General features: G+C 39.6%; 1 protein-coding gene across 1 annotated transcript in view; it reads left to right on the forward strand.

The window, feature by feature from the left end:
* DENND4A (DENN/MADD domain containing 4A) overlaps positions 1-10,974 on the forward strand; it is a gene marked incomplete at its 5' end in the record, with an annotated part of 29,094 nt that extends 18,120 nt beyond the window's left edge. Inside the window, 17 exons of the mRNA XM_010140956.1 lie at positions 471-677; positions 784-912; positions 1,186-1,330; positions 1,575-1,694; positions 2,206-2,346; positions 3,259-4,352; positions 5,216-5,426; positions 6,058-6,152; positions 7,162-7,337; positions 7,434-7,580; positions 8,024-8,234; positions 8,479-8,733; positions 9,180-9,297; positions 9,452-9,478; positions 9,982-10,144; positions 10,555-10,619; positions 10,838-10,974. Of these exons, the coding sequence (XP_010139258.1) occupies positions 471-677; positions 784-912; positions 1,186-1,330; positions 1,575-1,694; positions 2,206-2,346; positions 3,259-4,352; positions 5,216-5,426; positions 6,058-6,152; positions 7,162-7,337; positions 7,434-7,580; positions 8,024-8,234; positions 8,479-8,733; positions 9,180-9,297; positions 9,452-9,478; positions 9,982-10,144; positions 10,555-10,619; positions 10,838-10,974 (3,441 nt within the window). The remainder of the gene's footprint in view (positions 1-470; positions 678-783; positions 913-1,185; positions 1,331-1,574; positions 1,695-2,205; positions 2,347-3,258; positions 4,353-5,215; positions 5,427-6,057; positions 6,153-7,161; positions 7,338-7,433; positions 7,581-8,023; positions 8,235-8,478; positions 8,734-9,179; positions 9,298-9,451; positions 9,479-9,981; positions 10,145-10,554; positions 10,620-10,837) is intronic.
* Positions 10,975-13,566: the final 2,592 nt, after the last annotated feature.

Here is a 13,566-nt window from a genome sequence, read left to right on the forward strand (position 1 = left end):
GTTCTTTTGTTGTTGTGGTGGGTGTTGGTTAGCCACACTAGTGGTTCTTTGGATGTTTGCCTCTACCTGCCCTTCTTGCCTGCACCATATTGTACAGGGCCCCTGTCGTTTGCTTTGTTGCCCTTGTACTTTCTAAATTCTTCACACTGTTCTCCATGAGCATAAACTGTTGGGCTTCCACATGCACCTCTTGATTGCTTTTTGCTGTCCAGGGCTTTAAGAGAGGCTCTAACCTTCAAATGTTTCTTAGTAAAAAATGCAGATCTAAAGTGATAGTCATAAATTTAAAGAAATGCAAGATTTTGGGAGGGGAATATTGGACAACAGCTGTTTTTGATATCACTCACATTGCTTTAATTTTCTTTCCCTCTTTACTATGTTGTTTATATCGATGTTGCAGTTTCTGTAGGTATAACGACACTTTTTAACATATAGATATATATACAAGTAATCTTTACGATTCTTCACAGGAAATAAAATCTGCTCATAAAATTGCAAAGAAGTACTCATCCATACCACAGATGTGGTCCAGATGTTTGTTACGTCACTGCTATGGTCTTTGGTTTATATGCCTTCCTGCGTATGTGAAAGTGTGCCACTCCAAAGTCAGGGCCCTGAGAACTGCCTACGATGTGCTGCAGAAAATGCACACCAAAAAAATAGATCCACCCGATGAGGTAAAATAAGTCAATCCCAGAAGTGCAGAAAGAGCCTCTGGGTTTTATTGGCCGGGGTAACGTGTTTGACTAGAGAAGCACAACACTAACTGGGGTGTGTTTTCAGGTGTGCTACCGTGTACTCATGCAGCTGTGTGGGCAGTATGGTCAGCCCGTGCTAGCAGTGAGAGTGCTTTTTGAGATGCAGAAAGCTGGTGTGGACCCTAATGCCATTACTTATGGCTACTACAATAAGGTAAATACTTCTGAAAGTGAAGGAGGAAAAAAATGCTATTTTATCCAGGCAAAGAGGAGCAAGGAAAATAAAAGAGTAGTTCAGATGTAATTCTGTCATTTCTAGTAACAGGAAGAAATACAAGACAGAATAGTTGTGTTTATCGTTGTTTTTTTTTTAGGTTTCGAAATCTACTTTATAACTGCCAATGTAACCCCATTTGAAAATTAAGTGAATGATTCCATACCTGACTGGTCCTTAAGATGACTTTATTTGACTTTATTTCCAAAATAGGCCGTTTTGGAAAGCACCTGGCCTTCGAGCAATCGAGGTGGTTATTTCCTGTGGATGAAGATACGAAACGTTGTTATGGGAATAGCACAGTTTAAAAAAGCATTGAAAAAGCTGCCAACAGGCACCTCACATGCAGCAGTTCCTGGTAGAGTATTCACAGCCTTTTCTATTTTCTTGCTGATAAGAAAATTGTTTCAAAAAAGCTTTTTGTTGTGGATTTGATGAAAAGACCATTTTAAAGGGGGGAAAAAAAGTTCTTGCATAATTTAAAAAAAAACTTGATAAGAGGCCTTTGAATCGCTGTGGATATTCAATTTATTCTGTTTAACAATGTCACACTATTAAATACCATAATTGTCTTTTATTCTGTCATTGCCCTGTTACGATAGGGGGACTTTCAGACTTCGGCAATAACACTTCAGTCAAAGAAGCAGCCAAGCAAGGGAAAACTTGTCTTCAAGATATACAAGAGCAAAAAGAGGACAAGAGGGAGAGTGACTCCAGTTCTTGTACGTATCTCGTGAACACAGAGCGAGTTCATTGTGGATAAAAAGGGATTTCGGCAAAAGCTAAGTGGGGCAGCTGGTGTTTTTTAGTCAGTGTCTGATAATGCCGGTTTATGCCCGTGCCTCAAGTTCTTTTCTCTAAATGTAATTTTCTGGATGTCTGTTGATTTAACTTCTAATATTACAGTTCTTTTTTTCTGTCCTGTGTTTCAAACAAGTGATAATGGTAATATAAAGGCCTAATGATAATTACAGCTAAAGTTTCTGTCTTTTAAACTGCTTTATAGGCATAATCTACAGGAAGAGCTTTTCTAACAGTCTGTTTTCTTCATCATTCTTGTAAGGGGAGAACAGCTGAGTTTTTGTAGGTCTGTGAAAGGGGTCTAAATTACTCAGCTCCCTGGAATTCTCAAAATCTAAGAGATGCATAAAGCATTTCATAGGTAATAGAACCTCGAGATTTAAACGAAGTTGCTTTGATTCTAAAGAACTGTCTGTCCATTTCTGTGTACAGTGTCTGAAGTGGAGAGTGCAAAAGGGAGTGGTGACTGCCTACCTAAACTAAATTATCAGAACTCAAGTAACGCCAAAGCCGCTTCTAGCATAGTGCGGCTCAACAGTACAGTTGACAATACTGTAGCAGAAGCAAACACCGGTGAGTTGAAGAGCAAGCAGATTATGAACCTTGTGCAGCTTTGTCTGTATGTACTCCATTTCTAACAAGAGCTCCAAGTCGTGTGCCTGAGTTCTGTTATCTGTAAAAGTATTGGTGTCCTTTTATTGGAGTAATAGCAGTGGCCGATGAAATTTGTGGGAGTTTAGGTTACAGTCTGTTTATGCTGGGTCAGGGAGATACATCTCAATATTCTGCATTTCCAGATTTTTTCTTGTTTGTTTTTTTTTTTACTATAGTTACTATCTGCTTACAAAATTCCAGGTGTTGTTTTTTCTTATAACCTCTTGCAACTAATAAATTCCTTCGAATGGATGAGAGGTTTCTGTGTGGTACAATTAAAACAAACTTTCAGGCATTTTCTCAAGCCTTTAGTAATACATCTGGTTGTTGTAATACTGTCTGCTGTGCTTGAAATACAGCAATATCATACTTGAAAGTCCCTATCTTTATTCTCTGGCAAAACAACGGAGCTTTTTCTTACAATAACCCCTATTGTTGGCTCTTTCTTATTTGTGGGGTTAGAAAGTGTTGCACTTCTTTGCCATTTCCTGGATACCTTTGCTGTCTCTAGCTTTTAAACCTCTTAATAATGGAGTTTGCTTCCAAAAGAGGAAATTAAATACAGCTGAGACTTTTCTTGATGGTGCCTCTCACAGTACTCTTGAGTTGTATGATTTGAGTTCCTTTTAAATGTTTTACTGTTGACCCTTCCTAAATGTTATGACCATGGTCAATTCAACTTTTCCACCACTAGCACATATATTCACATAGTGAATTCCATCTCTGAGTTGTAAACTGTTTGAAAGATGAAAAATTTGCATTATTTTGTGATTTTTGTTTAATTTTCTTGCATAGCAAGAAATAAAGCGTCTTGTTTCATCTGTTTTTCAGAGAGTTCTGTAGGGTTGCTGTTCACATCATCTTTTGAGGATGCCGGAGAAACAGAAGTTATAAAAAATAAATCCTTAAGAAAGAGACACAAAAGCGCAGTAGAACCTGACTTAAGGGAGATACCATGGGAAAGCAGGAACCGTACCCTGAGTGGAGATGGCTTAGTGGGACTCATGATGAATAGAATAAATCAGGAGGCAGACCATGGAGAAATTGTTGAGAAACTAGGAGCTGATGCCAAAATCCTATCTAGTGCATTACAGAAAAGCATGAGGCCCAAAACTCTTAATATCAGAACTTCCACTTTAGGATCTAAGAGAGAAAGCCTGGAGAAAGAATCTAGTGATGAAGACACAGCTTTTGACTGCAGTTTTACAGATAAAACGGAGTCTCCTGTTATCTTTGATCTGGAAGACTTGGATGCAGAACCTGAAACACCTACAGCAGTGAAATCCTCCAATGAAAAATCCAGAAGGCTGCAAAGAAAGAGCAGCTTTCCAGTAAAGCCAGTTGAAAAAACAGATGTTGAAACTGGATTTGATCCACTCTCTCTGCTGGTTGCTGAGACAGAACAACAGAAAGAGGATGAGGAGGATGATGATGATAGAAGTGTTTCTACTCCATCTGCCAGACGAGATTTAGCTGAGGAAATAGTCATGTACATGAACAATATGAGCAGCCCTTTGTCAAGTCGTGCCCCGAGCATTGAGCTGCAAAAACCTTGCGATGACAGAAACGCCAATAAAAAGAGCCCAACAGTAGGAAGATCTTGTAGGAGGTCCAGCCTTCCCCCAAACTCCCCACGGCCAACCGGTCTTACCAAATCCAAGAGCTATCATGCAAAAAATGAAGACAGGCCAAGAGATAGGCTTTGGTCCTCCCCAGCTTATTCCCCAAACAGCCCAGCAAAGGAGCAGCCACACGATGCAGCCAGTGCATTAACTCTTGTGTCTTCACCGTCGTTCAACCTGGATACGCTGTTAACGCCTAAGTTTGATGTTCTCAAAAGCAGCATGTTTTCTGCTGGAAAAGGGGTTGCAGAGAAAGCTAGCAAGTGGTATTCCAAATTTACAATGTATGCTGCATCCTCAAAGGTAAATTTTTAGAATTACTTTTTTTTATAGGAACCTAAGTTCCTATAAATGAAGGAAACACCTTTGTAAAGGTTTAACCGCTGATTCCTATGTGATGTCGCCCCTGTTTGAATGACAGGCATCATGGTAGACTGTGTGCATTCAGTTGTTTTCATCATGTTTGAATTGCTGCAACCCTGATTTTTTTGTCCTGATTTGAAGTTTTGGTCTAGCATGGGGTCAGAGTGTATTTAATGGAAAAGCATAAGTATACTGTAATGTGTTGAAGGGCAGAGGAGACTGCTCTGCCTTCTCTTATGTACCTAAAGGAAGAATACTCAAATAACCAATAATACTTTTAAGTCTCTCCTGCTTTTATGAAAAAAGGGAAATCTGCTGGTATTAGTGGAGTGAATAAAGGCTGATTTTTGAACTGAGGTATTTTGGTTAGAATGTTTTTTATTGCTATCAACTCAAACGAAAACTGATTTTCTTCCCAGTCCTTGGAAATGAAGATGGATGCAGTTGCTGGTGGTGTGTTGTCCTAATATGCTTAAAACCAGCCTGACACTAATTAGAGTGTTAATGATACCTTGACTCTCCTAATGTATTCCTATGGCTGCACATAACTTTTATAGCAATGGTGGGGAAAAAGTGACAGGATTAAAATGGTTCAGTTTTCATTTAGATGTTTTTAGTAACTGTTTAACCCTGAGTGTGCCTTGTTTCCCCTCAGTTCTGAATATAGATCTGAGCTGAATGATTTTTCCAAGGAGAGAAGGTCATGCCTTCGTTTTACTGAGACAAAGAAAGCTGCCTCTTATTTTCAGAAATATTTTTGCTTTCTTTTCCTTTTCTAAGTAGAATTTGTTTTCTTCTTTCAGGATCAAAATTCAGACCGAGCAAGTGTTTCATCTCTTGGAGCTCTGGACTCAGAATCTACTTCTCTAACTGATGAAGATGTCTGCAATGACTTTGAAAGTGCGTCTCCTCAGGAGAATAACACATCAGAAATTAAGGGAATTGGCCTCAGCAGGACAAGCCTAGAAAGCTCAGCGTCCCACGATGGCTCATCAAAACAATTTGACCAGTGTGGTAAGAGGCAGCTTTTGCATTGCATTCGTTGATCTGAACAAAATATTCCAATTTTAGAGGTGGTTTTTCATAACTCTCGTTAAGTAGAATCAGAATGAAAGATAGATCTGTCTACTTAGATCCCTCCACTTAGCACCTAGAAGGGCATGCCCAGATTTGGCTCCCCAATTTGTGGGATGTGGAGGAACTGGAGAAGGGGCAGTGGAGGCTGCTATTATGGCCAGGGGATTGGGGCATCCTGAGGGGAGCCTGGATCATTTGGTTGCTGAAGAGAATGGTGAGGGAATATCTGCAGTTGCAAGCAGCACCTCTTACCTTTCCCTGGTTTTGGTCCAGACAGAATGTGAGGGGATGAAATACTTAATCTGTAAAATTTGTCTCCAAGCTACCAACTGTTGTAAAGGAAGAAAACTGAATATACAGAAATTCTGTGTTGGTAGATTTTGTTTCTGCCGTGGTTGGTGCTGACAGCAGCCTCATGCCCCAGCTTTGTGTTTCATCTGTCTGAGTATGTCAGATTTGTTGCATCTTCCATCACACGTTTTATAACTGTGGTATTGTTTGCCCAGAAAAAGTCTGTTAAAAATGCATATTCTGCATAACTACTGCTTTGGATTTCTTCTGTTAATAGGTTCTCTTTCAAAGTTCCCTTTACCTGACAAATCGGAGTTGGTATCTTCTTGCAGTACAAGTAGTACCAGTGTGTTTCAGAACTACGCTATGGAGGTATAGGATGATTTATTGATTTTAATTGATACGCTGAAAGCATATGTCTTTAAATATAAACGGTATCGGAGTCTCTGTTACAGTTCAAAGCTTAAAACTAATCCACTGAAAGACAAATATTTTTGTGACAGACTAGGTTTCACTTCAAATCCTGCTCTAGAGTTGTCTTTATTGCAGTCACTTCTTTTGGTCCTTAAAGCTGCAGTTCTCAAGAGTTTGAGAACTGGGTGCCATTGAATTGTGGTATCTAATCCCTTGTGCAGCTGAATTTCTTTAACTGAAAATACCAGGTCTTAAATAGCACTATACATTTAAAAATAGAGAGTAGGTAACTAGATATTTCTTCTTGCAGCTTCTAATAAATTCGTTTTGCTTTTTACTGTTACACTGGTTTTGAGTGGCTCTTTTTTCTTCCTTGTTTCAGTGGATTTGGATTAATGACTGGTCATTTGCATCTTTTATTTTCTCTCAATTCTATTATGCTGACACTCACTGCAAAAGAGTGTCTGAATTCTGAGAATAATTTCTGTAGCTGCATAAATATGCCTGTACTATTATGTTTGCACATAGATTACAAATGACATGTTATTGTTAATAAACATATTATTGAATAACTGCCTGGGTTTATTCTGGGAAGCCGCGAAAGGGTCACCTAACCCACTTAGCTGAAGTCTATTTACTTCACGAGCATTCCAGGTCCCAGCCTCCTTGCTGCCATAGAGCAAAGATCTGCATGTAATAAATTCTTCAGACAATGCTCATTCCAGTCATTGGCAATATTGACTGATGCAGTTTGGATTTAAGATTTAATATTGCTATTTGTTTCAAAATACATGAGTTTAAACCCAGCCTAAAGCCTGGGTATGGTTGCGTGGCTGGACTTGTATGCAAGCAGTGAGGAGTATTCATCTAAGGACAACAATTTTGGCTATAGTGTTAACTGCTTTGGAAAAGAGAAGAGTGGTTTTGAGAATGCATTCTAGTGGATTCTGTTATCTGTTGCATGCAGGTCCTCATCTCGAGCTGCTCACGATGTCGAACTTGTGACTGTTTGGTTCATGACGAAGAAATCATGGCAGGTTGGACAGCAGATGATTCAAATCTCAATACCACGTGTCCATTCTGTGGCAATTTATTTCTGCCTTTTTTGAGCATAGAAATCAGAGATCTTCGGCGACCTGGACGGTAAAAATGTTACTTGAATTTTCCTCTGTTTTGAATGCTCATAACTGAAGTGTTTTGGTTTTTTCAGAAAATGTTAAGCCTTTGTTTTCCCTGCAGTTATTTTCTGAAGTCCAGCCCTTCTACGGAAAACATGCAGTTCCCATCGCTGTTTTCAAACCAGAGTGGGAAATCCTGTAACACTGCCGCTGCTGTTGGCCTTGCTACATCTCTCATGTCTGTTCAAGAGGATATAAATACAAATAGGTAAATGTGCATTTTCTGCGTGGAGATTACTCAGAGTCTCTGTGGATATGAATGTATTCCTTACCGACAGAAAGGAGTCTATTAAGATACTCTCTGAGGAGAAGTTGATTCCAGGAAGGAACTCCCTGCTGCCTCTCCTTTATCTCTGAGTTGGCCACATCACGATTTTTCAGTGTGGTATTCACCATTTCATCCCTAACATAAAAATTTGTGTAGTTCTGCAAATTTTATGAACTCCTTTTAGGAAGTTTGTGTTCATTATCAGTGCAAGGGGGAATAAAACTTGCACTGTAACATGAATGAGTGTGGTGGCTGACAAGGTAGAATTTGAGACGTCAAGTCGACTGTTTCCAGTTTATTTCTGTCTGTTTGTGTATGTGTTCAAGCACTCAGGGTAAAGCAAAAAGCTGAGATTCTTTTTTTCCCTTTTTTTTATGCCTTAGCAAATCTAAGCAGCATGACAATATTTGTGCCCGAAGTATCCAGATACCCTCAGGAAGACGACAGAATACCTCTGGGTCAGAATGTACAAGTCACCCTGTAGCAAGGAGTATCAGTACTTTTGGTCCACTGGAAGAAAATGAGAAGGAAAACCAGAAGATCAACCATATCATTCCTACTGGTAGCCTGCCTGCTACTTTGCAAGGACCAACAGTGTGTAGTTTTTCTACCTTAAATGTCATTGTTTGTTAAATCTGTGATGGATTAGAGAAATGTGAAACAGCATTAATTAGGAGAACAGAGTCAACCATCCCAAATTACAGGAAATACTAGCATTTATTATTTAGACTAATATCAGTTGCAGCTTTTTTGTTGGTGTGTCTCATAGGGAACAAAAGCATTCATTTGGAAAGCCAGTTACATTCCAACTAACGGCATTTTCTCTTTTTGACCGCAGGATTCCTTGGGCCTAGAATGGCGCTTACCTAGTCCTGATCCTATAACAGTTCCTTATCTCAGTCCTCTGGTGGTATGGAAAGAGCTTGAGACGTTACTTGAAAATGAAGGGGATCATGCAATAACAGTGGCAGACTTTGTAGATCATCATCCCATTGTATTCTGGAACCTGGTGTGGTATTTCAGGCGCTTGGACTTGCCCAGCAACTTACCGGGATTAATACTTTCTTCTGAGCACTGTAATAAAAACTCCAAGGTATGGAAATACTGACATATGAGAAACGCTAGTTTTCCTATTTAGGGAACTCATGAGATAGTTCAGTAACTCCTAGAAATGTGTCTTAGGAAATGCTGGGCCCAGTCCTGCATGTGTGAGCTGAAGGAAAACGTGTAACTCCAAACTTGGGCTCAGCAGTACTTGTGAATGTTTAGCTCCTACTAATCACGCTGTAATTGGTGATCCTCAGTTACGCAGAAGGTAAGTTTTTAGTTAAGCAGTAGGAGAAGAGAGTTGTGATTTTAGGTCTGTAGGACGATACACAAAATACTCCTTTACTGTGTCATTGACATCTCTTCAGATTTAACTTCCTCTGCTTTTACAGCAGTTTAATATCAAAGCCTTTTACCATGAGGCCTATAGATGTGAAGATCTGTTTTGTACTTTGTAATAAAACACCTTTATGTGTGTGTTCTCCTGTTCAGATTCCGCGGACATGTATGTCTGAGGACAGTAAATATGTCCTTATTCAGATGCTGTGGGACAACATGAAATTGCATCAGGATCCAAGGCAGCCTCTGTACATCTTGTGGAACGCTCAGAGTAAGCTGTGTTTCTTGTGGGTTCTGGTGGGTTTTTTAAAGGACAGTTTTCATTTTGAGCAACTGAAAAATGTGTTTTGAAAAAAATGTCTTTGTGGATAGTACATGCGAGATACGTAACTGATTTTGTGATCATACTACTTTTTGTCTTGCAGGTCAAAACCGCACTCTTTTGTTTGAGAGTGAGTGTTAAGTTTGGTGTTGCTATTCTGTGTGACTTGTTTTGGGGGGCCGGGGGGTGTTGTACATTAAGCAATAAGCTGCTTGAACAAGTTTAATTTTCCAGCGCATCTGTTTCAAATCATTGACCAGTATCTCCAGTGGCTTTTTCTTCATTGGGAAGGGAGGAATATGAGGGGATATGTCTGAGTGATACACTGAGCTGACATTGACAGTTCATCTGCTTTGCTTGTTTTATTTTTACGATTTGCTCAAAGAATTTTGTTGCCAGTGCTGGATCATGTATGCCAGAAAATCACTCATGACCCATCACAGCTATTTTTTGTCTTCTGCGCTCTTTGTGTTTCCTTACATTGATATTATTTTGACTCAACATTTATTATTCTTCATTCACTACGTATGTCAACATTTTCACAGTTTGTGTAGCTTCCCAACTTTTTTAATAACTTTCTGCTTGTTACACAAAGAATATATTTATTCTTACAGCTTTTCTAATGTTTTTCAGCCCAGAAGTACCCAATGGTCCATTTACTGCAAAAAGATGATGACTCTTTTAACCAGGAGCTCTTGAGGAGTATGGTGAAGAGCATTAAGATGAATGATGTGTACGGACCAATGAGTCAGATGTTGGAGAGGTTGAACAAATGGCCAAACATTAAAAGACAGCGGTAAGAATAAGAATGTGCCTAAGTAGAGCAAATTGGGCAGTAATAAGGCTGTTGTAATATGAATTGTATTGTCATGCTGGGTTTATTAAGGAAAAAGCACTTTTTTCCAGTCATGTTCTCAAGTTTATCACTCAGCTGGGTGAATTTTTTTGTGAATAACTTTCACAAACTTATTTTAGAAAAAAAATTGGAGAAAATAATTTTCATACTTTTCTATCCCTCTCTCTTTTACAGCCACCTCTTTTTCTTCTTCCCTCTGATGGGAAATCAAGTAGGGAGTTTGTCTATGTGTGATGTTATTCAGATATTAGTGCTTTTTTTTAAATAAAAACAATCTGTATCTTTGATGTAGATGTTTTTGTGGTGTGTTATTGCAGTCTATCCATTGACATTTCTGTTCACAATTTCAGGAGCCTTTACAGAGAAATACTGTTTCTTTCACTCGTTGCCCTGGGAAGAGATAACATTGATATAGGTAAGGTTTATAAATTAGTCAAATAAGCAGGCAAAATGGTTTTTCAGCTTCAAAAAAAAAAAGAACCACCTCTGTAGATGAGATGTGTGCCCTTCTATGGTAAGTACTGAATAAAAAGGACTTCAGAGTTACTTTCTGCCGATAAGTGTGCTGACTGTCATGATATTTGGGGTGGTTCTGAGCAGAGTCTCTAGAGGCTGTTTTTTCTGTTTCTGCAGATGCTTTTGACAGAGAGTACAAAATGGCCTATGATCGTCTCACAGCTAATCAAGTGAAGAATACTCATAATTGTGATAGACCACCAAGTACTGGAGTGATGGAATGCCGGAAGATTTTTGGAGAACCATATCTTTAACTATACCTAGGTCAAGAGGCGATATCTATAATGTGTACCTGTGTAAAATAACCACTTCAGTCACAAGGAGCATCTCAGTCTTCAGTGTTCAAGGGCATGCGTACGAACATACTGTGGCAGAAGGCCGTGGAAAAATAAGGCCTATCTACAGTTGGGAGGGTGAAAAATGGGCCAAATATTATTTCCCTGTCCCTTGTCCTTTCTTCAAATCATTGTGTAGAAAGGAAGATTCTAAACAAAATCAGTTCGTTAACTTGGGACAACAAATTACAGTTCCCTTTAAAAATTTAAATAAGAGGTGGACACAAGCGATGCACTGAAACTAATGTGAGCGAAGTAAATTCTTCAAGATCTATTGTTTACATAGAATATTCACGATGTTATGAAGAGCATACAAAGTTGTATTATACATATTTTAAATTGTTTATAGTAAGTTGATATTTTTTTAAGTTTTTTAAATTACTGGAGTGAACTTTAAATGGACTTGCTGCGTAAGCAATACAGTGCTTATTTTTTTTGCAGTACACTGCTATTTATAGTAACTTGTCCAGTTACTTTTTGAAGAGTGATTTGTTTTTAAAGCGGGATAGAAAATGTTAACCTTCACCTAGACAGTTCTCTAGATACAGGATTCCTTTCATGCACACATGGAAAACGTGTTACCACAGCAATCGGAAGGAAGGTTTGGGAAACTTGAGTAAAACTCTACTAATGAACACACTGCTGTCTCCGTAAACACTTCTGTAGGAATCTCCTCCTCTTCCCTCCACCCCCTAGCAAAGAGAACGCGCTTTGAGGAGTCCTATAGGTCCTGTCACCGGTCCATCTCAGCTGTTGGCATTTGTTAATGTGACCTCAGAACAGATGTAATACAAAGCCCACAAGAAGCTGTTTGTGTGTTCAGAGTCGCGGTGAATGTGTTGGAAACACAGTAAATTTGGCACATACTTAATGCTAATCCAAAGCTTTTAACTAAAGTAGATACAGCAAACTTGCTACAGGGAATATATAGGGAATGTAACTTATTGGGATGTATTGTGTGTCGTTAAATGTACTTGGGATGTTTGGTCTCTATTTCACAGGCAAAACAACTGTTTCGTTTTTTTTTTTTCATGAAGAAAAACGCTGTGTCAGTCCGTGTGGTGGAGTCATGGCTTTTGACTCATGTTTTCTTCTGGAGATTTACACAAATGTTCTGTGCTCTCAGTCACATAACTTCTTACCAGAAGGCAGGCTACGAAGAACGTACCAGAAGTCTTGTATGGAGGTGGGAAAACAGACATGGAATTCTGTAAAACACCCTGAACAAATTAAACCATGCTTTAACAAGTAACTTTAGTTTAAGTAATCTTAATGGGTTTTCCAATTCTAATTTATTTTAGTTGTTGCTGTTACAAAACTTTTAAATATTCAGCTGTTACATTAGATTTTATATTTCAGTCTGCTTACCAGCAGGTATTTTAAAATCTCTTTAGTTTGCAGGTATAATAATACAGCAATACATAGTTAGGCGGAAAGGAGATAAACTTTAAAGCTCACATTTGCTTTATTAAATGAAATAGTGAGCCTCTCACAGGCTTCAGTGAGAAGTAATGCTGCTATGAAGCTCTCTGTAACCTCCTCCCAGACCTCTGTAAAGTAGCGAGAAGATGCTGCCCTAAGGAGAAAGGTTTTGAAATTTGAAGAGCTGTAGGTATGTGCCGGTGATAATTGCAAGGTGCAGTCCTGTTGGATACAGCTTTCATTGGGCAATACCTCTCCTCTGATTTGCTGCTAATTACGTAGCTGACCTTTTTGGAAGTATCTCCCCCCACCCCCCCTCCCCGAGGTGGAACTAGCAATGCCAACATTCATCACGTTTAATTTATTTAAATGATTCCTGATGCTCTTGTCAAGTGTTCCTCATGCATGAAGTCCCGCTGCAGGCACAGGTCAGCAGTGATTTGGTGCAGGGTGAATAACTGCCCCCTTCATCCTTCTGAACTGCTGGGAAATACACCAGGTTATTTTTTACCATGCTGATTGTAAGTACCTGTTAGTGTGCATGTCTGCTCTGCTCAGCGCAGTAGGTATGCTCTGTGTACCCAGCTGGTCACGTACGGTAGTCGCTGTGTGTATGAACTCCTCCCTGTCTGTGCTGTGTCGGAGGTGGCGCTCCCGGCTCTTGCAGTTTGTTTCCCACATCACTTACCACTTGGGACAGCCACTGTTCTATAGGATCTTCAAGCCATGAAGGAGGGCAAGTGCTTTTTCCAGAGCTGCCGTGGTGTGTTAGAGGTGCTGAGCTATGAAGCAAGCTTCACACTTCTATGTTAGTCTGGCAGAAGCGACTGAGCCTGGTCTCTAACCACCTCTCACTTACTAAGATGTAACACTGCAACTGGGTGTGCTAGCATGGGAGTAGACGCAGCGCATGTAAATGGTGGCCCGCTGCTTCCATTCTAGTCCCAGCTTTGTTGCAAGTATTTCCAATTGTCTTCACACTTAAAAAGCCACCATGTCTGCCACTTCAACAGTCCTGCCAGTGTTACCAGACGGGTCTGTACTGTACCAGGAGAAGGGTTGGATCTGCGTCCCTCGGACAAACGCTCT

This window comes from Buceros rhinoceros, unplaced genomic scaffold (genome assembly GCF_000710305.1).
Source record: "Buceros rhinoceros silvestris isolate BGI_N320 unplaced genomic scaffold, ASM71030v1 scaffold4228, whole genome shotgun sequence".
In the NCBI taxonomy this organism is placed as follows: domain Eukaryota; kingdom Metazoa; phylum Chordata; class Aves; order Bucerotiformes; family Bucerotidae; genus Buceros; species Buceros rhinoceros.